At 41.8% G+C, this 24297-nt stretch overlaps 2 protein-coding genes across 21 annotated transcripts in view; one reads left to right on the top strand and one right to left on the bottom strand.

Moving 5' to 3' along the window:
• The window catches only part of PIGL (phosphatidylinositol glycan anchor biosynthesis class L), a 99686-nt gene extending 92118 nt beyond the window's left edge, over positions 1 to 7568 (bottom strand). For both annotated transcript variants that reach the window (XM_088027953.1, XM_028089580.2), the window contains exon 1: positions 7259 to 7568. In XM_088027953.1, coding sequence (XP_087884079.1) covers positions 7259 to 7493 — 235 coding nt within the window. In that variant the 5' untranslated portion in view covers positions 7494 to 7568. The remainder of the gene's footprint in view (positions 1 to 7258) is intronic.
• Positions 7569 to 8094: 526 nt separating this feature from the next.
• The window catches only part of NCOR1 (nuclear receptor corepressor 1), a 152422-nt gene continuing 136219 nt past the window's right edge, over positions 8095 to 24297 (top strand). For 18 of the 19 annotated variants that reach the window (XM_028089475.2, XM_028089480.1, XM_028089479.1 and 15 more), the window contains exon 1: positions 8627 to 8802. The gene's annotated coding sequence lies outside the window, so the exon portion shown is untranslated. Of the gene's footprint in view, positions 8114 to 8626; positions 8803 to 24297 lie in introns of those variants that run through there. The other variant, XM_028089468.2, reaches the window with a different exon arrangement.

Below are 24297 nucleotides of genomic sequence, written 5' to 3'. Positions count from 1 at the left end.
TTTTAGGAAGTAAGGTGGATCAGATGTCTGGAGAGACCTTCTTAGCATAGAATATCTGAACATGTGAAATAAAAGGCAAACATGTTTTAGAATGCATGGCTGAGGGGCGCCTGAGTGGCTCAGTTGGTTAAGTGTCAGTCTTTGGCTCAGGTCATGATCCCAGAGTCCTGGGATCCACCCCTGCGTCGGGCTTCCTGCTCAACAGAGTCTGCTTTTCCCTCTCTCTCTCCCTCTGCCCCTCCCCACCGCTTGTTCTCTCTCTCAAATAAATAAATAAAATCTTAAAAAAAAATGCATGGTTGAATTAGCAGGAAAGTAAGGGATATCTTTGGAGGTCTTAAATAGGTAACACAAATCCAGACAGGTCTGAAGCCAGGGCACTTATGCCTGGTGGTCTAAAGTTGGGGGAGGAGGAGATAAAGGTTGGGCACAAATAAGGAGACCTCTACACGAAGATAGGACCTTCAAGAGGCACCATCTACAGCAGGGGAACAAGGAGAAAACCCACTCTAAACAGAGATGGTGGGGCTACATCTCTGTCTCAGGTTCCAGAAGGAGGGAAAATGAGGAAAATGTCACCCCCTAAGAATTGTTAAGTACGCGCTTGTCTTCGTACTTGCTCGTGGTGTGGCACACTGTTTTCCAAAAACAGCTATAGCAGTATTTCTAGTCCCACATGTACTTAAGAGAACCTTGCTGCTTCCTATCAACAGGTGGAGTCTATTTCTCTCCTTGAATCTGGATGTGACTTGGGACAACCTTGACAAACAGAATGCAAAGTGATCCTGCCAGATTTCCAAGGCTAGACCATAAAAGGTAATGTGGCTACCCCTTAGTGCAGGCTCTCTCTCTCAGAATTCTTGCCCAGGAACCCAGCCACCAGCTTGTGAAGAAGCCCAGGCTACAGGGATTTACCACATGTGAATGTTCTGGCCAGCATCTTTAGCTAATTCAGGTGATTCTAGTCCCCAGCCTTTGGGGCTGCCAGCTGAGGTACCAAGCATTGTGGGGTAGAGACTACTGTGCTGTTTGAAACCATGAGAGATAAGGAATCATTATTGCTTTAAGCCATTTAAGTTTTGAGATAATTTGTCACACAGCATTAGACAGCTAATGCACTTGGGTTTGGGCCCTGAGCTTAAGCTAGCTCTATGGCCTGAAAAATCTCAGTCTAAAATTGTGGTTTTGAGTGATCTAAGGTGGGTCGTGCCCTTTGCTGCCTGGCTGAAGCAAATATAAGTCATTAAATTATTATAAATATGGTTCCAAGAAGCATGTGCTTATGATAAAAAAAAAAAAACAAAAACAACCCAACAACCTGACCCACAAAATACACTTGGAAACAAGTCACTCAGGAGTTACTAAAAGAACAGAATCAGACACAAAGACTACAAAAATTAGAATTATTAGAAGCAGATATAAGTATTTAATATATTTAAAGAAATAAGAGTATCAAACTACGAGAATGTGACAAGACTATATTATTTGCAAAGAGAACCTCTGAATATGAGAAACAGATTAAAGGACAAAATTACTAATCATCTCAATACATATGTAAGACTGTTATAAAACTATTTTACAGACATTAAAGCGGGCCAGTGTAAATGAGCAGACGATAAAATCATAGATGGGAAGACTATATTGAAAATACCAATTTTCAAAAAAAAGAAAACAAGGAAATACATCAACTTCCCCTATAATTGATCAACAGAGTCAGCGAAGTCCAATAAAAATGCCAGAAAAGTTTTTCCTTGAACACGACCAACCTTATTCTAAAATGTATTTGGGAGAAAAAAGGTCAAAAACAGCAAATACACCCTGAAGAACAACAGATCAGAGGGCTTATCATACCAGATAATAGTGCATAAAAGCTACAGTAATTACGGGGTGTTTGGCTGGGGCGCCTGGGTGACTCAGTCGGTTAAGTGTCTAACTTTGGCTCAGGTCATGATCTCAGGGTTCTGGGATCCAGTCCCGTGTGGGGCTCCCCTCTTAGTGGGGAGTCTGCTTTTCCCTCTGTCCTTCCCTCTACTTGTGCTCCCTCTCTCTCTCTCAAATAAATAAATCTTTTTTAAAATTTAAAATTTAAATTTTAATTCATTTATTTATTTGAGAGAGAGAGACAGAGCGCAAGCACGGAGGGGAGGGGCAGAGGAAGAGGGAAAGAGTCTTAAGCCGACTCCACCCTGATCGCAGAGCCTGAGGCAGGGATCTATCTCATGACCCTGAGATCATGACCTGAGCCAAAAGTGAGAGTCTTTTGAGACTTAAGAGAGACGCTTAACTGACTGAGCCACCCAGGCGCCCCAATAAAATCATAAAAAAAAAAACAAACCAAAAACGGGGTGCTTGGCTCGTTCAGTTTGTGTAAAGTGTGACTCTTGATCTCAGGGTTATGAGTTTGAGCCTCACGCTGTATGTACAGATTACTTAAAAAATATTTTTTTAAGGGTTTCATTTATTTATTTGAGAGAGAGAGAAAGAGAGAGAAGACAAGCAGGGGGAGCAGCAGAGGGAGAGGTCATGACTTGAGCAGAAGGCGGACACTTACCAACTCAGCCACCCAGGTGCCCCAAAAATAAAATCTTAAAAAGACCAAACAAAACCAAACCCCAAACAAAACCCTACAGTAATTAAGATGGCATGATATTGGCAGAGGGGTGTCAAACTGACAAAGAGAACAGCATATGGATCACAGATACAGGGAAATCTCAGGTATGAGAGGTGGAGTACAGTCTGAGGGGAAAGGAGGGGCTGAATTGGTTTTCCCAACTCCAATTTTTCCCTCTAAGCCATTCTCCACATTGCCACCAGAATGAGCTTTCTTTTAAAACACAGAACTGGTTGTGTTAATTCTCCACCAAATGTATTCAGTAACAGCCTATTATCTACTATAGCTTTCTCCCATGTGTACATTAATAGATACTTTGGTGGTTACATAAATTGGAAATTTGTTGGACGAAACAAAGTTAAATGGGCTATTTTACAAGACTTCTCAAAGATGTTGATATTCTAAGGGCTGTGAACCTCTAAATGGAGGATAGCACATCTGGCTAATATCCCCCACATTTAATTTAATAGCAGCTTGATGAACTAGTGTGTCTTGGAACATATACTGGGAATGGAAATAGTTCTTTCCTCAAGACACAGTATACTAGACAATGCGAGAGGCAGACTGGGTGTAATGGTTTAGAACAGGGTCCAGGAGTCTCCACATTCTAGCTGGTCACTTTAGTCAAGTTATTTAACCTCCTTGTGATTCAGTTTCCATATTTGTAAAACAGGAATAACAAATTACACACACACACACAATGTTGTATATATTTAATAATGATTATGATGGGATTGCTGAGAGGATTAAATGAGGAACTAATAACAAAACAGTACATTTCTTTCCCTGCCCCTTAAAACTGGCAATGTAGTTAGAATGAATTATTCATTTAAGTCCAAGACTTACTGATGCTTGTACTACTGCCTAGAACAATGTGGCCCATTTCCGATATACTTAGTCCTATTTTTATTTATTTATTTTTAAAGATTTTATTTATTTATTTGACAGAGAGAGACACACACAGCGGGAGAGGGAACACAAGCAGGGGGAGTGGGAGAGGGAGAAGCAGGCTTCCCGCAGAGCAGGGAGCCCGATGCGGGACTCGATCCCAGGACTCTGGGATCATGACCTGAACTGAAGGCAGACGCTTAATGACTGAGCCACCCAGGCGCCCCCCTAGTTCTATTTTTAAAGGCCAGCTCGAAAGAAAACCTCTTTGGAGAAGTTTCCTTAATCTAAAACCCTGAGATGAGAATTCATGCTTTTCTCCACTGTGTCCATAGTATCTTCTCTATCAATGCCATTACCATTTTTTTTTTTTAAAGATTTTGTTTATTTGACAGACAGAGACACAGTGAGAGAGGGTACACAAGCAGGGCAAGTGGGAGAGGGAGAGGCAGGCCTCCCGCGGAGCAGGGAGCCTGATGCGGGGCTCGATCCCAGCACTCTGGGATCATCACCTGAGCCGAAGGCAGACGCTTAACGACTGAGCCACCCAGGCGCCCCGCCATTACAGTTTTTACTATATTGTATCACAAGCTATTAGCTTCCTGTTTTTCATGTTAAAATAAATTAGGAGTGTGGGTAATCTTTAATCTGTAGCTTTTTGAATGAGTTGGGGATTTGAAAAGGAATTTAAAAATTACAAGACCGGGCCTGGGTGGCTTGGTTGGTTAAGCATCCAATTCTTGATTTCGGCTCAGGTCATGATCTCAGGGTCTTGAGGTGGAGCCCCGCCATGGGCTCCGTGCTGGGCTTGGTGCCTGCTTAAGATTCTCTCTCTCCCTCTAACTGCACCCCCCACCCGACGCTCTCTTACAAATCAATAAATCTTTCTAAAAAAGTTACAAGAGAGAACAATTTACATGGCAAGTTCAATTCAGAGGAAACACTTGCAAGACAAAGATACTGTGTATTTAATATGTACCAGGGGCATGCTTTATATTTTTTCATTTGAAAATATTTTAATTTCTGGTTTGAACCTGCTGAAAAACAAGGAGAAATTTACTTAAGTCACTGCACCTATAATACTTGGTGAATAATATCCAGGTTTCTCTCCTAGATCTTGAAACAAATTTGTTATAATTTGACTCCTGCAGCTGTAATATAAAACATAAATACCATTAAAAGCAAACAGTGAGGCCATTACCTGTATCTATTTACAGTTAATATCCTTAATAGCACGAACTGAGAATAGTGCTTAGACCCATAATCTCAATAAATGGAAAATGGGTTAACCTCACTGGCAACAAAAGATTTTGGGGGGAAAAAGTGTTATACTAAGAAGTAATATAAAAAAAATACTAGTGTGTGCTAGAGAGGGTGCTATATCGAGGGAGATACTCTCACTACCTGTCAGTGAGAATATAAATTGGTATGTTTTGGGGAATTTGATTTGCATGCACAGCCTTAAAAACGGCCAAATTTAGAAATCAGTCCTAATGAAATAATATGAAATACATAAAGATGTTCACTGTTATCTGTAATAGTGATAAACTGGAAAAAAAAACCCTCTAAATATACATACAATAAAGGGATGACTAAATTAAGGTTTATCTCTACGAAACCATTTAAAAGGCTATTATCCTGAAACCAGTGTTACACTATATGTTAATTAACCAGAATTTAAATAAAAACTTGAAACAAACAAACAAAGGCTGTTATTATCTAGTTCTTATTAACAGGAGTAAATGCTTACCTTATGTTTCACAAGGACATGATCCTAATCTATCTTGTTTTCACTATTTTATTCCTAGGGTATAGTATAAGGACTAGCATATAATTTTTTAAATTACAAAGTGTTTTTAATTAAAATTATGCTTTTTAGAGCAGTTTTAGGTTCACAGCAAAATTGAGGGGAAGGTATGGAGATTTCCTTGTCCCTATACATGCATAGCCTTTCTCATTATCAACATCCCCCATGAGAGTGGTACATGTTATAATGGATGAACCTACACCAACACATCATAACCACCCAAAGTCCATAGTTTACATTAGGGTTCACTCTTGGTGGTGTACAGTTTGAGGGTTCGGACAAATGTACAAAGACATGTATCCCTTATTATAATATCATAGAACATTTTCACTGCTGAAGAAGAATCCTCTGTGCTCCTTCAATTCATCCTTCTTTCCCCCCAACCCCTGGCAACCACTGATCTTTTTACTGTCTTTATAGTTTTGCCTTTTCTGGAATGTCATATGGTTGGAATCATACAGTATGCGGCCTTTTCAGACTGGCTTCTTTCACTTAGTGATATGCATTTAAGGTTCCTCCATGTTTTTTCACGGCTTGATAGTTCATCTCTTTTTAGCGTTGAATAATATTCTATCATCTGGATGTACCAACTTATTTATCTATTTACCAACAAAAGGGTGTTTTGGTTGCTCTCAAGTTTTGGCAATTATGAGTAAGGCTGCTATAAACATCTGGGGACAGGTTTTTGCATGGACATGTTTTCAACTCCTTTGGGTAAATACCAGGGAGGGTGATTGCTGGATGGTTTGGTAAGAGCATGTTTAGTTTTTATTAGAAACTGCCAAATTAACAGTCTCCCAAAGTGGCTGAGGCATTTTGCATTCCCACCATCAATGAGTAAGAGTTCTTGTTCCTTCACATCCTCACCAGCATTTGGTGTTGTCAATGCTGTGGATTTTGGCCATTCCAGTAGTGTGCAGTGCACATAACTTTTTTTTCTTTAAAAAGTGGCTTTTTATTAATTTTTAACCTATAATTTCTTTATTTAAATTCATTAATTAACATATATACATAAAATTTTAATAAATATTTGGTAGGGGCACCTGGGTGGCTCAATCGGTAAGAGTCTGCCTTCCGCGTGGCCATGATCTTGGGGTCCTGGGATAGAGCCCCTTGTAGGGCTCTCTGCTCAGAGGGGAGTCTGCTTCTCCCTCTCCCTCTGCCCCTCCCCACCGCTCGTTCTCTCTCTCAAATAAATAAAATCTTTAAAAAAATAATAAACAAATAAATATTTGGAAAATGAACGAAAACTAATGTTCAGTGAAAAATGTAAAATTATATAAAACGGGATTTCTGTAAAAAATCAGTGTAGAAAAAAAACTGTAATGACACACAACCAAGTGGGAAAACAGGTCATGGGCATTTGTTAAAAATAGCTTTATTGAGGTATAATTTTACATACCCACTGTCTATGTACAGTTAAATGACATTTATACAGTTGAGCAAATATCACCATAATCCAGTATCATGGTCAATTTTTGTTTTCTCAGTCCATCTTTTCTGTATGGTAAAGGAGGACTTACTCTTTGAAAGGCCTCTTCACTGAAGGTTGGTGGAACTGAACTCTAGAATTACCTATAAAATTATTTTCTAGTCTAATGACTTGAGTCTCTCCCTTCAATTTGGCGTATGCAACTTTCTAGCAGAAAGTGGATTTTAAAAAAGCAGCAGGAAGGTCCTGTGCTACCTTCCGTAGTACAATGTTAAGGGTTGAGCAGGTACGATACAACCTAGATTGTTTGGACGTCCCCCTACCCACCTGGGAAGTTGGCCGCTACAGCCCACAGGCTGGGGCCACCATCCTCCGTGAAGTGCCCAGAGAAGGGACCTTCGTTGCACTCACTTAGCTCCCTAAACTTAGCTTCCCTTCGGGAAGAAGCCGACTGAGATAGGTTAGCACCTGAATACCCATCATAGCCCCAGCTCCCAGCGCCCCGCCTCCAGCCTCCTACCTGCGGAGAAGCAGAGCAAGGACAGCCGGTGCCTCAGGCGGGCCAAGCCTAGCACAGTGGGAGCAAAGAACATGGCTTCATCGTCGGGGTGCGCGATCACCAGGAGGGTCCTGCTTCCATCTCCCGGGACGCCAGCCGGCTCCTGACTCTTCATTCTTTCCCAGGAGTCCCAAACCCAGAGGAAGCCCCATGCGAGGATCGCAGCTGCCAAGCACAGAAAACCCACAACTTCCATCCTAAGTGGCACTGCGCCTGCGCAGGAGGAAGGCTGCCGCACACGCAGCCTCCGGCGGGAAAACTGCACTCGCGGAAATTGCGTTCCGAGTTTAAGTCCGTTTTGCCAGGTTTCAGAACGTTGGGTTCCTGTTGTGGTTTTACAAGGACACCTCCCAACCGTTCTTTATCTAGCTCTCTCTATGCAACCTCTACGACGTCTTTTTGCCTTCTCGATTTCAGAGACGAACCCCTTGCTGTCCAGCTTTCTGCCCCTGTCCTTACAGTGCCATGGGTTTAAAAAGAAGCGTTTGAAAATACCTGCCCTCCCTCTCTTGAATTCCCTCCTCTCTTCAATTCACCATTTTGTAACTCATTTATTTAAAACCCTAGGCTTCCTCGTAATTATTTGTTAGCCCCTTAACCGGATGAACCGACTTTGTTTTTCCTTCTTCATTTTGGCTTGTGGAGCGGTGGCTCCTCTGAAGGAAAAGCACGCGGTTACGAGGAACCGTCCAGTGATTTCTCTAGAAGGGTAAGGCTGAGAGAGCGCACTTCGTAGTCGCCGAGAGCCACGGGCTCCTCCGACGGTTGACTTTAGATTAAGGAACGACATCACGACATCACGCCTGACATGTCAGTGTAAGTCCCGCTGCGAATTACAGCCGCAGCCCTGGAAACTATCTTGGGTAGGTCGACGTGCAGCCAGCCCTCTGGCTCCCAGCACTGGGGACCTGACTTCGCTCCCCGCCGCCCGGGCCGCAGGAGGCGGCGGCCATGGCGCCGCCGCGCCGCGGAGGGGTCGCAGGGCCCGAGGCAAGGCCTCGGGTCCTTCCCTTTCCCACTCCCCGGGGAAGGCCCCGAGCGCGCGGGAGCCGGCGGGCTCGCGGCGGGCGCCGCGGCCCGAGTGCGCGATGGCAGGGCGCTGGGTCCGGCCGGGTACGGCGCGCCTCCGCTCGAGGGGACCGCCGCCCGCCAGGCTGAGCGGAGAGCCGAGGGGACCAGGCGCGGGGCGACCCAGGAAGCTCGGCCGAGGTAGGAGCCGCGCTCGGCCAGCGGAGGGAGTCGGTCTCCCAGCCCTCCGGAAGGAGGAGGAGCCGGCGCCGGAGCCGCCTTAGCGGCGGCCGCCGAAGCCGGGGGGGAGGGAGAGGGGTTGAGTCAAGATGGCGGCCAAGGTGGCGAAGCAGCAGCAGCGGCGGCGGCGGCGGCGGCTGGAGTGAGCTCCCCGCTTGCCGCGCCGAGCGAGGTCCCGGGGTAGGGCCGCGCGCCGGGGCCGCGTCCTGCTGCTCAGGCCCGGGGGCGCGCCGGCTACCACGCTCCGCCAGCTCCTGGTGAGTAGGCCCCGGCGCCCGCAGCCCCGGCCTCCGGGCCCCCCGCTCGCTCCGGGGCTTCCGAGGGCTCCCAGAGCGCCGGCCGCGGGAGCGGCTTCTCGGCCCGGCGAGGGGCGTCGCGGGCCCGGGTAGGTCCGGTCCCGCCGCAGACGCCCAGCCTCTTCCGCTCGGCCGTCCGGGGCGACTCGGGCGCGGCGGGGAGCTGGGGCTGGGCGAGGGGAAGAGGCTTATGGAGTTTGGAGGAAGAATGGGCTGCGGCCGGCCGGGTGTCCTGTGGGGAGGGGGCGTGCGGAGTCCTGCGGGCCGCCCGAGGGAGACCGGGAGGGCCGGGGGAGCCCAGGTGGGGCCGGCACAGGTGGCGGGCCTGGGCTCACTCTGAGGCGGAGTTGGTGGCCGTCTCGGGAGTGTGGAAGGGCTTAGGGAGGGTGACAGCGGTGGACAAGTGCGTGAAAAGCAAACTAGTTCACCTTCTAAGCAAACCACTTCGGGGTGTAATGGCGAAGGGTGGGTAGTGGCGGAGATGGCAAAGATCGGAACCCTCTACCTCCTGCCTTTCATGATTGGTGTTTTACTGGGTGAAGTCGGTGAATTCTCTTTTATAGAGGAAGAAGGATTTGAGAAACTGTAATTGAGAAAGCGGTCTTAATGGAGAGCAGACTGAATTCTTCGATTGGACTGGATTAGGTGTAGTCGTTCTTAGAGGTGGACGTGGGAATAAGTGGTATTTGTGAAAAGTGTTTGCTCAGGAAGCGTCAGTTTTCTTTTACTGATGTTGCGTGCCATGGCGCCACTTCAACAGAGTTAACCTTGGAGAGCAGTGTTGTAGGTAATTCTGATCTTTGGGATTAGTATTCACCTGCATCAGATTTGCTTCCCTAATCGTATCCTAATTAATATTGAAATTTGCGTTCCTTGTGTGCATCCTGGTGAGGCAATGATGAGAGGCAGAACACTGAGCCAAGAGCAACAGGCCCGGGATTTTAAAATGCCTACAAATATTCATTCGTTCGTTCAACATATCTTGATCAATAACTGCTGCTAATAGGTCACATGGGACTGTCCTTTCCATAACTGAAGAACCGTTGACATTATTTAATTTTTAATTGTTTAAAAAAATGTCTTAATGTACCCTTTCATAAAAATATTTATTGGATGAACCAAGTGGCCTGGGCTCAGGAGCAGATAGAACAATTTTAGAATCTTATTTAGAAATGGGTAAAAATTACCAAAGAAGTAAACACAAGTTGTTGGAGGAAGAAATAGTGTTTGTATTCGCTTATTCTGTTAGATCCGGTGGGAGCTTATTTATTTATTTTAGTATTTATAGTACACAGTTGCCTTGCCTTGCTTTAAGCACACCTGTCAACAGAAATCAAGGTTAACACACGTATATATAAATAATATGCACATACTTACATACATACATAAGGATGGGATTACTTGGAATACCAAAATACTCTTTCCTTTTGCAAAAGGCTTGCCATATGTTGAACTACTCCCCCAGAGAAAATACAATACAAAGAGTCCTGATTCTTCCTTTTACTAAGTGACGTTTTGGAACATGATCAACCTTTCTGTGCTTCCCTTTCCTCATCTATGATAGTAGGAAAACATCCATTCTTCTAGGGTTGGCTGCTGTGATCCTAAGAGAGTTAATAGTTATGAAATTGCTTTAAACAGATAGAAAGGGTTATGTTTCTGTGAGGTAGTAACAACTTCCTTTGCACTCCTGAAGTGCTTATCTGCACATCTCCTGTGGCATTCACACTTTCTACCTTGTATTTAGGTATTTAGGAACCAGTTTTATCTGAGATCAGGATAGGCCCTTCTCAGATTTTATCTTTCTTTACGTTTAAGACACCAGGTAGGATTTTATTTTCTGTGTGGGGTATTGACACTGCAAATGTTTGTTGAGTGAATAAACATTGTATTCTAATTAGAAAAATGTATTCACATTACGACTTAACCTGAATAGGCCTGTTACATACCCTAGCTGTGATTCCCTCCATGGCCTCTGAGAAAGATACATTTTTAACTGAATGCCTTTTGGATTTAATCAGACAGTAAAATTTAAGTATTCGGTGTGCTCACATAATTTTTTTTTAAAGATTTTATTTATCTATTTGAGAGAGCGAGAATGAGAGAGAGAGAGAGCGCACATGAGAGGGGGGAGGGTGAGAGGGAGAAGCAGACTCCCTGCTTAGCAGGGAGCCCGATGCGGGACTGGATCCTGGGACTCCAGGATCATGACCTGAGCCGAAGGCAGTTGCTTAACCGACTGAGCCACCCAGGCGCCCAGCTCACATAATTTTTTAAAAGAAAATGCTTGAAAATAACTTATGTTTCTTTGAATTTAATTGAGTAAAAGTTGGTTCCAAAGCTAGGTAAATATAGTCAAGTTTTTGTAAGCTTTTTTTTTTTTTTTTTTTTAAATTTGGGAAGTGGTGAGATTTTCTTGCCATTACTGCAGTAGGAAGCAAAGGCTTTTGAATAGGCCAGGGATTGATGTAGGTAAATGTCAGGCTATTTGTTACTCAGTTTCTTTAGTGTGTTTTGTTACTCAGTTTTAATTGTATTTTGTAATCTGTCTCAATTGCAATTTCAGTTTCTTCCTGATGCCTGGGAACAATGGAGGTCTAGCCTACTTAGTTACTTCACTTTCTTCTCTTCATATGTTGCATTTTACTAGAATACCTTGTAAAGAAGTAGTAAAGCTTGATCAGAATTTCTTTTCTTTTCTTTTTTTTTTTTTTTTAAGATTTCATTTATTTATTTGCCAGAGAGAGACACAGTGAGAGAGGGAACACAAGCAGGGGGAAGTGAGAGAGGGAGAAGCAGGCTTCCTGCGGTGCAGGGAGCCCGATGCGGGGCTCGATCCCAGGACCCTGGGATCATGACCTGAGCTGAAGGCAGACGCTTAATGACTGAGCCACCCAGGTGCCCCCACAGTTTATTTTCTATGGACTTATTTGTTTTTATTTTTAATTTTTTATTGTTATGTTAATCACCATACATTACATCATTAGTTTTTGATGTTCTATGGACTTATTTGTTGATCAGAGATTCATATGTAGTTCATTCACTTGTTCAACTGGTGTGACATGCCTTTTATGTTCAGGGTATATTACTAAATGCTTGTAAAGGTATAAAGTTGAGCAGATCAATTATGTGCACAAATAAGTCTCTAGGTTGCCTGATATTTTGTCTTTTTCAGGTTTGAGGATGCAAGAAGTACATTTAGATTGATGGTTAAGAAAACATCTTGGGGCGCCTGGGTGGCTCAGTCGTTAAGCGTCTGCCTTCGGCTCAGGTCATGATCCCAGGGTCCTGCGATCAAGCCCCGCGTCGGGCTCCCTGCTGGGCGGGAAGCCTGCTTCTCCCTCTCCCACTCACCCAGCTTGTGTTCCTGCTCTCGCTATCTCAGTCTCTGTCAAATAAATAAAATCTTTAAAAAAAAAAAAAGAAAACATTTTGGTTTTTTTTCTGTCAGGACTTCTTAGGAGTATTGAAAAGCTATGAAAAGCTTCTGTCATGTAGCAATAACTATGTAGGGCATCTGTTTTTTATTTGGTATTCTTGTGGTGGTGGTTTTCCTTGAACATTTTTACTGTTCTTCTACTATTTTTTCTACCCGAGAAGCTTGTGTGGTCAAAATATTACTTGGATAATCTTCAGATACAACATACTTTTTTGTTTGTTTGTTCTCTTTGCATTTGAAAGTGAGACCATAGAAAGCCATGTTAATGTTCCTTTGGAGTTCTTCAGTTCGATTCCTCCGTGGGTGCTACTGTTACTTTTACTTAAAAGTGATCGCAAAAAAACAAAACAAAACACAAAAACAAAAACTGGTTAAAATAAAATGCTAATAATTTATAGAATTATAGGATCTAGAGTCATAGATGATCTAGTCTTACTTTACTCGTGAATAAACTGAGGGTCACGGAAGTGAAGTGATTTGCCTAAATTGTTGCAATTGGCCAGTGGTAGAATCTTGTCTTCTGACATCCAGTGTAGGACTTATTCCATTACACCATCTCATCCATCGGATGATTCAGCGTGATGATTGACAATTAGAACAAAAATCGGGGTGGATGGGGAATGAGAGATTACTTATTCAGCTTAGGTATTGGGTTTATCTTAACTTTAAATTTTCCTTAATGAAAATATAGTTTGAAAAAAATTAGTATTGATCTACATCAATAATATGATCACTGGGAATTATTTGGTTTGCTTAATTTTTAATCTGTGATGAATATCTTTTTTTAATGTTTCTTTTAAAAAAGATTTTATTTATTTGAGAGAGCGAGAAAGAGAGAGAGAGAGAGCACATGAGGGGGGGAGGGTCAGAGGGAGAAGCAGACTCCCTGCTGAGCAGGGAGCCCGATGCGGGACTGGATCCTGGGGCTCCAGGATCATGACCTGAGCTGAAGGCAGTCGCGTAACCAACTGAGCCACCCAGGTGCCCCTGTGATGAATATCTTCTTAAACAAAAATGTCTTTGAGGTTATCTGGACCTAGTGATAGTTCATGGAATTTAAGTATTACAGTAATAGAAATTGTATTATGTCGACAGGAACTTCTGAGACCCAAACAGGTTAAATTACTTTATAAATTAGCTATTGCTTGCTTTTCCTGCTTTCTTTCTCTTTCTTCCTTCCTTTCTTTTTTTTTAAGATTTTATTTAGAGCGATAGAGATAGAGCGAGTACAAGCAGGAGGGTGGGGGGCGGAGGGAGAGGGAGAAGCAGGCTCCCCACCCAGTAGGGAGTCCGATGCAGGGGCTCGATCCCAGGACCCAGAGATCATGACCTGAGCTGAAGGCAGACGCTTAACCGACTGAGCCACCCAGACACCCCTTGCTTCACTTACTTTCAAACTTCTGGATCTTTTTTTTTTTTTTTTTTTTTTTTAAAGTATGAGGGACTTCAGTAGTTAAATAAAAGCTTAGATAAATAGTGTGAATATGGACTGTATTCTTAAGGTTATGTTGAAAGTGCACACGTAGTATTAGTTTTCTATAGGTATTTATGCCATAAAGTTTATTTTTATTTTTTTATTTTTAAAGATTTTATTTATTTATTTGATAGAGCGAGAGAGCACAAGCAAGGGGAACAGCAGAGGGAGAGGGAGAAGCAGGCTCCCCGCCAAGCAGGGAGCCCGACGCGGGGCTTGATCCCAGGACCCTGGGATCATGACCTGAGCTGAAGGCAGACGCTTAACCATCTGAGCCACCCAGGCGCCCCTCCATAAAATTTATTTTAAAGAAAGAAGCATATTGTTCTTTTTCAACTGAAATCCTCACATGAGTACTGAAGCATGTCATATTTATTCCATTTGGGCTGTTAAATAATATGCCTGTTTAGCCTAATGTGCCTTCTGAAATCTACCACATTTAAATTCTGCCTATTTTTTTAGGGTTTAATCATATATTACTTCAGCCAGGAAGTCTCCCTCCTACTCCCTCTTCTCCAAAGATGTGTATTTCTCATTTTGGAAGTTCTTAATGCTTTACTTATGCCTCTATTATAATATCATAGTTATTTATGTACATGTCCATTTAGTCTCTGCTAGACCATAAGCCTATTGTGGGCATGTCTGTATCTCATGTCTACCTCAACTCCCAGAATAACACCATACCCAGAAAGTGTGTACTAGAAATTTGTTAAATGCATAAAAAACCTAACTGCTAGAGTTACTTGGTACCATTGTTGAAGAAGCCGATTGATACATGTGTGGGAACTTGAATAGTTTATGTAAATTTAAAAACAGGTAGAAATTTACCAGTGTTAGTGAGAGACAAATAATCCGTGAATTATCAAAACATTAAAAAAATTTTTTTTTTGTCAGTTTACTGGGATTTTAGGGAGAAAGAAAGTAAGGAAGGGATTCGTTCATCTCACTATTTTCAGATAATGTTAGAACAAGAATATGTTAATATATACAGGGAATTTTGGAGTAGTTTCAGTGGTTAGAAAAAAATTGTGAATTAAGAATATGGAATAGTTTGTTTATAGGATTGTTTTTTTATTTTGTGTTTTTTAAAAAAGATTTTATTTTATTTATTTATTTGAGAGAGAGAGTGAGAGAGAGCACAAGAAGGAGTAGGGTCAGAGGGAGAAGCAGACTCCCTGCGAGCAGGGAGCCCGATGCCCGATGCGGGACTCTGTCCCAGGACTCCGGGATCATGACCTGAGGCTTAAACCAACTGAGCCACCAGGCGCCCTATTTACAGGATTATTGAAGAATACCTTTGAAGGATTCCCTTTGAAAGAATAGTATTGTTTAGTTTTAATATCAAAAATTAAATCTTTAAGTAGACTAGTCAAGAGCAAATGAAAAGTCAAGGTGACAAAAGTATTTTGATTCCCCCCACGCTGTGTCTATTTGAGGAATAAAACTTGGGCTGGTTTTTTTTTTGTTTGTTTGGTTATATATGAATAAACTGATATCAAACCAGAATAAGTTGAGGTTATATTTTTCTAGGAAAATTTGACACTTAGTTTTGCTTTGAGGGTCACCTTTCTGGTTACAGTTCACCTCCCTCTGCCCCCCTCCCCCCATACTTCTATTTAACTGACAGACTCTTGACATTTTTGTTGTCCTGGACAGTTCAGAGTCAGAGTAATTTGTTTTAGGCTGTTCATTTCCTTTGGTGATAGCATATAGATTTGTATAACTTGGAAATATTTGTTTTAAATTGTAATCATCATGTCTTTGAACAGGAGACGTTTAACTTTGTGTTACTTTTGATTAGGTTCTTTTAATTCAGTTTTGAATTACAATAACTTTTATGTATTGGAATGAAACCAAAACTTGTGCTTTCTAGGAGTTACAGCCTAAAATATACACAGTATAAATATACCAGATGTAGGGAGTATATAGTCCATTAACTCTATGTGTGTGTGGGTGTTTATGTGTTGGGGGGAAGGGGGAGGAAGAATGGGGCGGAGGGAACTGAACAGAGGAGGGGGGCAGGAGTGGAAGAAGTTGCTGTATAATCACACACAACCATTGTAATGAGTGAAGGAGGATGTGTTATTTTAGAATCTTTGTCTTTCATCTATTATAAGTAATATGTTGTTTTACAGAAGTGCAATATAGAAGTATATAAAGAAGTTGAAAGTACCACTTCCTAGATGTAATCTAAGTGTTGCGTATTCTTTCAGATTTTTTTTTTTTGGTGTGTGTAATTTCCTGTATTACAGGATCATAATATATTGTTCTTTTATGTACTACTGTTCCATGTTGGTATATTTAGAGTTATTTCTGTCATTAATGGCCACATACTATTCTGTTTATGAAAATACCATGATTTGTTTAATCAGTTTATGGCTACTAGTGTTTTTTTTTTTTTTTGTCTTGTTTTGTTTTTTCAGAAAAACAAAGCTGAGGTGAAATATTTGTGTGTATTTTGTGTACTTGCGCAAGCAGTTTTGTAGGATAGATTCCAGAAGTGGAGTTGCTGTTACCTGAACAGTGGAGGTTTGGAAAGATATTGATACAAGTGTATCAGTAAGCCCCAAACCCTGGCCAGTACTGGATGTTACAAATTAAAACATTTTGACAATTTAAGAAGGGGGGGGGGGTTGGGGTGGGGGGGGGTGGGGGGTGGTGGTGGTGGTGGAAGTGATTCTGATTGGCTTTTATCAATTACTACTGAGTTTGGAATTTTTTTATGAGGGGAGTTGTATTTCTTTAATAAATTGCCTGCCTTTGGTTATTTTTTGATGGAGTTTTTGGTCTTTTTCAGATTGATCTGAAGAGTTTTTTATATATTAAGGTATTCACTTTTGTCAAACATATGCACACTCCCCACCCCCAGCTATTCTTCTGTGTGTTTGCTTTTGAGAGAGAAAGAGACAGAGAGAGAGGTAGGGGGAGGGGCAGAGGGAGAGAGAATCTTAAGCAGGCTCCACGCTCAGCACACGGAGTCTCAGGCTTGATCTCATGATCCTGAGATCACGACCTGAGCCAAAATCAAGAGTCAGACACTTAACCAACTGAGCCACCCAGGAGCCCCTCTTTTGTGTTATTATATAGTCAGATATACCCAGTCCTGCTCTGTGCTCTCTGTGTGACCTTGGGCACATTACCTAACCTCTCTAAGCAGTACTTTCCTTATTTTTTAAATTATTATTTTTTAAAAAAGATTTTATTTATTTGTCGGACAGAGCACAAGCAGGGGGAGCGGCAGGCAGAGGGAGAAGCAGGCTCCCCGCTGAGCAAGGAGCCCGATGCAGGACTCAATCCCGGGACACTGGGATCATGACCTGAGCAGAAGGCAGACGCTTAACCGACTGAGCCACCCAGGCGCCCCAAGTTTGCTTATTTTTAGATTGGAGATAATGTAAAATAACATTTAGCACAGTGTCTGACACATAGTAAGTAAATAATAAATGTTAGCTGTCTTCATTAGTAGTCCATATATGGCTTCTGGGTTTCATGCTCTACTTAGACTTCTTCACTCTAAAATTTAAAATATTCACCCATCTATTAAACTAAAAAAGTAACGTGAGGAATGTTATTGTATAGCATGCTACTGCTTGTTTTAAAGAGGAAAAATAATGTATACTTATTTGCTTGTATGTTAGAGGATGTTTCTGAAATGAAACCCAAGAAACTGGTAACGTTGGTTGTTGTAAGAACTGAGTGACTGAGGCATATAAGTGAGAGGAAGACTTTTGACCATAATGCCTTTTTGTATTTTTTAGACAAAGAACTGCCCAGATTTTAATTGAACTTTCATTTTTTTCTTTTCTTTCCTATTTTTTCACTTCTAATTTTTTTGATCCATATGGAATTTATTTCCAGTGTAAGAAGTGAGGTAGAGATATATTTTGGGGGAATATATGTGTGCATGTTTTCTCCTCCAGATAGCTAGCCAGTTGTGTGAGCACCATTTAGTGAATAATTCATCTTTTGCCCCACTGATTAGATTTGCAACTTATGTCATTTACTAAATATGTTTGGAACTGTTTCTAATTTATTATGTTCTTGATCTTGTATCCTTTAAATTGCTGTTGTTTTATAATTTTATTTATTTACTTATTTTTTAAAAAGATTTACTTATTTCAGTGAGAGAGAGAGTGTGGAGGGTGCCTGTGGGGGGGCAGGCAGAGGAAGAGGGAGAGAGAACTCTGAGTGGACTCCCCGCTGAAAGCGGAGCGCGACGTGGAGCTTGATCTCACAATGACCTGAGGTGAAACCAAGTTGGATGCTTAACTGACTGTGTCACCCAGGCGCTCCTGTTTTATAATTTTAATGCTGATAGGGTTTGTCTCTTGTTCATTACTTTTTTTTTTTTCAGATTTTGATAATTCTGGTCCATGTATTCTCCCAGATGAACTTTAGAATTATTCTGTGAAGCTCAGTAAGACATCTTGCTGAGATGTTTATGGGGAATACTGAATATTGATTAGAAATACCAAATTTATAGGTTAATTTTGGAAGACTGACTTTATGTACTTCCTCTCCTTTAGTTCAAATAGACTTTTTTACGTTCTTCGGTAGGTTTTCAAACTTTTCAAATAAGGCCTATCCATTTCTTCCTTTCTTTTTAAGATTTTATTTGACAGAGAGAGCACAAGCAGGGGGAGCAGTAGAGGGAGAGGGAGAAACAGGCTCTCTGCGGAGCAGGGAGCCTGATGCGGGGCTTGATCGCAGGACCCTGGGATCATGACCTGAGCCGAAGGCACATGCTTAACGACTGAACCCCCCAGGCGCCCCTCTTACTCCTTTTGTTCAAAAAATGTGGTAGGGAATCAACAGAGTTTATATTCTAGTGGGGGAGGACAGTATAATGAAGTAAAACAAACAAATCCATTTCAGGTTGAGATTAATTTAAAAGAGAAAAAAAAGGCTTATGTGGTTGAGAGTAACTGATGGGAACCCACCTTATAGGTGGTTGGGAAAGGCCTTTCTGAGGAGATGACATTTGACCTCAAATGCTAAGTTTGATGAGGAGTCAGCCACTTAAATGAGCCAGGAAGAGCATTCCAGGCAGAGAGTAAAGAAGGACAAAGGCCTGAGGCAAGGCAGGTCCTGGCGCAGGATGAAGGGACTGAAAGGAAGCTCATGTTGCTGGGGCCTACTGAGCAATCTGGAGAGGAAGCAGGCCAGATCAGGTGGGGGCCTTGTGGGCCATAGTGAGTAGTTGGGATTTTATTTGAAGTGCATGGTAGCCCCCTGGGGAGTCTTAAGCAGAAGAGTGACACGTTCTGATTTATGGTTTAAAAAGCTCGTACAGCTTTTTGAGTAGAGAGAAGTACTGACGTGGGAAGTCCAGTTAGGAGGTTTTTTGTAGCAAGAGGTGAGGATGGGGGGTAGTGGAGATGGAGAAGCATGGGAGGCTTGGGGTCGGTACGTGGAAGGAAGAACAGAACTTGCTATTGGAATGGGTGTTATTGAGAGCTAAGCACTGTTAGGTGCTGGGGAGGCCATGTGAGCAAAACAGAGATGGTCCCTGCCCTCACAGGCATCTGGTGGCTTTGTTTTTTGTATATAATTCAGTAAATTTTAAGTCAGTTGCTTTTTTTCTACCTTATTGTGGTGTATGCCTTAGAAATAGTCTGTTCAGTAGCCTGTTTTATTTTGCTTCATAACCTTTAGCAGTCTCTGTTAGTGGGTCAAAGGGGAGACAGCACCATATGATCTTTAAGAGATCTGTCTCTGAGTTTAAACAAAATTACCTTGGGGAAGTTACTCAGGCTCTCAAAAGCCTTAATTAGGGATAATAATGGAACTAATATTTTAGGTGAGCTCCTTGCAGGCCAAGCTCTTAGTATACTGCCTAGTATATAACAAAGGCTCACTAAATGGTAACTTTAAAAATTATTCTTTGTAGTTATTGGCCTATCGATTAATTCTGCAATATATTCATTTCTTATAGTTGCTGGAGTGAATATTGCTCAGAGAATTAGTTCAATATAGTGCAGCTGTACCAGAGTTCTCAGTTGCATTGTTGTCTACTATTGCTGTCTTGGGAAACTTCTCGTTTCTCACTTTATGTAGGGTGAAAGCAGCATTTTTTCCCCCTAAGTTGAAGAGTTATTTATTGAATGCCTGTATTCTTTGATTAATCAAATAGTTATGCCCTTATTAATGTGTTTCTTTCAATATCAGATTTGATTGAGGGTGAGATAGTTGAACCTGAAAGGCCTTATTTCTTTAGCTCCCATTCATCTGTTTTCTAAGTGAGATGTTCAAAAGGGCCTAAAGTAAAATAAATACTTTGTCAATGGCATTCCCCCAGAGTAGCTCCTTTGTTTGTTTGTTTGTTTGTTTAAGGGAAGAATGCTTGAGTTTTATAGGAGAAATTTTAGTCCTGAGTTCAACACCTCTCTGACCTCATACAAATTACGGAATCCACTTAGGTGATTTCTAGGGTCTCTGCTCGAGACTGGCCTCTGAGATGGGCTCAGGAGGCCTGCCTTCTTTTTCTCTTTTTTTAAAAAGATTTTATTTAATTGAGAGAGAGATCGGGAGAGAAAGAACACGATTGGGAGGTGGGGGCAAAGGGAGAGGGAGAAGCAGGCTTCCCGCTTGAGCAGGGAGCCCAACGTGGGGCTCCATCCCAGGACCCCGGGATCATGACCTGAGCCGAAGGCAGACGCTTAACTGACAAAGCCACCCAGGCGCCGCAAGAGGTCCGCTTTAAGTCATGGCCATTCTGGAGAGTCTTAGGTAGCGGGGATAACCCAAAGGGGTGGTCCTTAGCCTCTCCTTGCTTAAAATACTTCAGGATTTGGACTAGAGCTGGGCTGCTTTATGAGAATTGTTGTGACCTGATCTGTCTCAGGTTAGTAACTAGTATTTTGTCATCTGCAGTATCACAGAAGACATTCTCCTATCCCGTACTTTTGTATCAAAAGGTTTTATTCTTTGATCATTTAAAAGAAAATTGAATTGTGTATTTTGTAGGGTCCTTTTTCTGCTTTGGTAAAATATGGGCTTCTCTGTTGTGACCCTGGGTGGATTCATTCTTGCTTATCTGAAGAGGTATTTGCAGTCCTGCCACAGTGAAGTATATTTTTAGCTATTTTTTTCCAAGATAGCTTAGGCCACCTTGAAAACCTGTCCAAGTACATTTTGGTTATGCAAAGATTGTAGGCCAAAAGCCAGGAGTTCCTGGTGAGAGGGCATTGGATTCTTTTTTTTGGGGGGGGGGGGATTATATTTGAAATTTTTTTGCAAGAGAAGTTTCCTGTTGAGTAAATTGATGTGTATCTTCTTTACTTTAATATGGGAAGATTCAAAAAGGAATTTAAGTAGACCAATTTCATTTTACTATATTTTATTGCCTGTTTACAAAACAGAGGAAGCTAGTTTGGGGGTTATTTATAAAATTCCGATGAAATGTGGGGTGCCTGGGTGGCTTAGTCAGTTAAGCGTATGACTCCTGATTTCGGCTCAGGTCATGATCTCGGTTGTGTGTTTGAGCGCCACATCAGGCCCTGAGCTGAACATGGAACCTGCTTAAGATTCTCTCCCTCCCTCTCCCCCTTAAAAAAAAAAAAAATTCAGATGAAATGTGCTCTTCTCACTTATAACAATGGCATCCAGTTTTAGTATATTCTTATACTACATTACTGTTATATATGTTTATGTTATGAGGGGGTTGTGCATAAAACTTTGACTGTAAAAATTCATGAGTCAGGAATGTAACTAACCCTAAGGTGTAATGAGTTTTGGTGCTAAGGACTGAACTTAAAATTTGAAACTGCCACTTAAGGTCTTTTCCTCTTCAGCCTTAACTTTAAACTGGATTCTTGTAAAAGAGGTATCTTGGCAAGCTCTGACTGGAGTGAGGGTAGAATGCAGGACTTAATGGGGGGGTGATGGGAGGACTGAAAAGGTAGCTTGTGAAGGTCCCCATTCCCACTGAATGGGAGTATTTCTCTTCTGTGGATTTTAATACATTTGGCTTCCACGTAAGATGTTTAAGGAAAGAGTCTGGTTAAAAAACAAAAACAACTGTTGCTCTCAACTATTGCTTTGTGTCTCATGAGTAAGTTTTGAGGAAGGAAGTCATAGTGGTCTCCAAGCTGCCCCTCTTGTGGCCAGGAGTAGGGCCTGCTTTGACCCATAAATCTGTGTGCCAGCGAGGGCTAATCTCTGATTTTGCTGATGTTTTCTTGCCACCTGTGTTGGGCTGATAGTACCTGACTCTGTTTTATTTTTGAGATATTCAAGTTAAACTTCACTAAAATCACATCACAAAATTAGGATATCATGAAGAATTCCTGACAAAAGGGGAACATGGGCAAATCATATTTGAGTGACATTGAATATAGGTATTGAACTCAGGATTCATCAGTGCTGAAAACTAAAAAAACACAAACATAAACAACACCAGTATTACATGGATGTCTCATCATGTAGACCACTGTTGGAAAAAATTTGGATGACCTTGAGCTAAGATCTTTCCTTTTGCCTTTCCATTCCATTTATAGCTTTATTTACTTAAGATGTCTGAGTTGGGAGGAGAGCTCAGAGATAGATCATGTAAGCATTTGTTTTTCCTGAGATTTTATTTTTTTATTTTTAGTTTTTAAAGATTTTATTTATTTGACAGACACAGAGAGAGCAGGAACACAAGCAGGGGGAAGAGTAGAGGGAGAGGGAGAAGCAGGCTCCCTGCTGAGCAGGGAGCCCCATGTGGAGCTCGATCCCAGGACCCTGGGATCATAACCTGAGCCGAAGGCAGACGCTTAACGACTGAGCCACCCAGGCGCCCCTAGATTTTATTTTTAAGTAATTTCTACACACACTGTGGGGCTCGAACTTAGAATCCTGAGATTAAGGGTTGCAAGTTCTACCGACCGAGCCAGCCAGGCGCCCCATATCATGTAGACATTTCTTAGGGGTGCAGAGCATAATTACTTGGAAAACATTTGTAAAATATTTCTGAACACTCATTGTGAAATATTCTACAGCAATAGAAAGAATGAAGAAGCTCTTTATAGCCTCATGAGAATGATTGCTATATTGAGAAAGATATATTAAGTAATAAAAGGCTATAGAACAGTATATCTCTACTGTGCTACCATTTATGTGGGGAGGGAAGTGTGTGTGTGTGTGTGTGTGTGTGTGTGTGTGTGTGTATATGATGTTTCTAAAGGGTACTTTAGTAACTTTGGTTGCCTTCTGGAAGGACAGCTGGGTAGGAGCTGGGGGACCAGGGTGAGAAGATTTTTCTCTCTGTCTTCTGTGGGTGCACTTACAAACTCTAAAATCATACATATAATACCTATTTCCAAAATCAAAACAAATAACACCACCACCAAAAACCTCATGTGTTAGAGCAGGGGCAGGTGGATAGGAGGGGAATGCTGACCGGGTAGTTTTAATGTGCGGCCTGGTGCATTGCATTGCTGCAGTACATACTTTTGTATGTAAGTATGGTGTGTGAGTTTCTTTAGAGTATGTACCAAAATTGCTGGGCTGTAATAGGATGGCATTTGAGATCAGCGGGGAAAGATAGACATGTTCAATAAGGGTTTTGTTGGGATAATTAGCTATCAGTAAAGAAAATACATCCAGATTCCCTACCTTAACCAGTTTTTAGAAAAAAAAATAGGTGATTAAGGAGCTATAGACACACACACACACACACACACACACACACACACCTTGAAGTAGTATAAGAGGGGAATGTAGAGAGTATTTTTTTTTTTTTTTTTTTTTTTTACTTTGGGGTAGAAAAGGTCTTCAGAAATGTGAAACAAATTATGAATTCTGGATGAAAGTATTTGTAACATAAAGGTAGAAAAGGGATTAATATTCAGAATACAGAGGGAGATATTTCAGTTTCAAGACATGAACCAGCAAAACCACATGCTGATCTCCCCCTGCCCGTTCTCTGGCCTCTACCTCTACCATTCTCCCTCAGGGCTTCTGTGTTTCCTCTTCAAGGATTGCTCTTGTCTCTTCAAGGGTAGCTAGCTCTTCCTTCTCATCTTTCAAGCTTTGGCTCAAAAGTTATCTTAGAATATAATTTGTTATCCAAACTGGGACAGTTTTGAGAAGGAAATGGAGCATAATTAATAATTGCACTGGGACGATAGCTGTAAATTGGATCTGTTTCAGGAAATCAGGGCATAGGGTCATCCTACCTGAGATTGGCTTTCTATGATCACCCCATCAGAAATGTCTCCCTTATTCCTTCTCTCCCATCCTGTTTTATTTATGGCACTTCAAGTCATCATATTATCTCGTGATTATTTATTGTCTGTGTCACTTCACAACAGGACAGCATATCTCAGTCACCATTCTATGCCAGTGTTTAGAACCATGTTGGTACGTAGTAGCGTACTCCTCAGTAGATATTTGTTGGTTTTATGACATTTCTTCCTTTGGTCTTAAAATCTTGTGAAGATGTGATAGACACACTTGAAAAATTGGGTAGAAATGTTATATACAAATCATACTTTTATAAAACAAAGTGTTCTCGGGCGCCTGGGTGGCTCAGTTGGTTAAGCGACTGCCTTTGGCTCAC

This window comes from Eumetopias jubatus, unplaced genomic scaffold (genome assembly GCF_037043125.1).
Source record: "Eumetopias jubatus isolate StellerSeaLion01/CBP00866 unplaced genomic scaffold, mEumJub1_p1.0 scaffold_10, whole genome shotgun sequence".
Classification (NCBI taxonomy): Eukaryota; Metazoa; Chordata; class Mammalia; order Carnivora; family Otariidae; genus Eumetopias; species Eumetopias jubatus.
The sequence above is the reverse complement of the archived record's forward strand: the minus strand, read 5'-3'. Positions and strand labels throughout refer to the sequence as shown.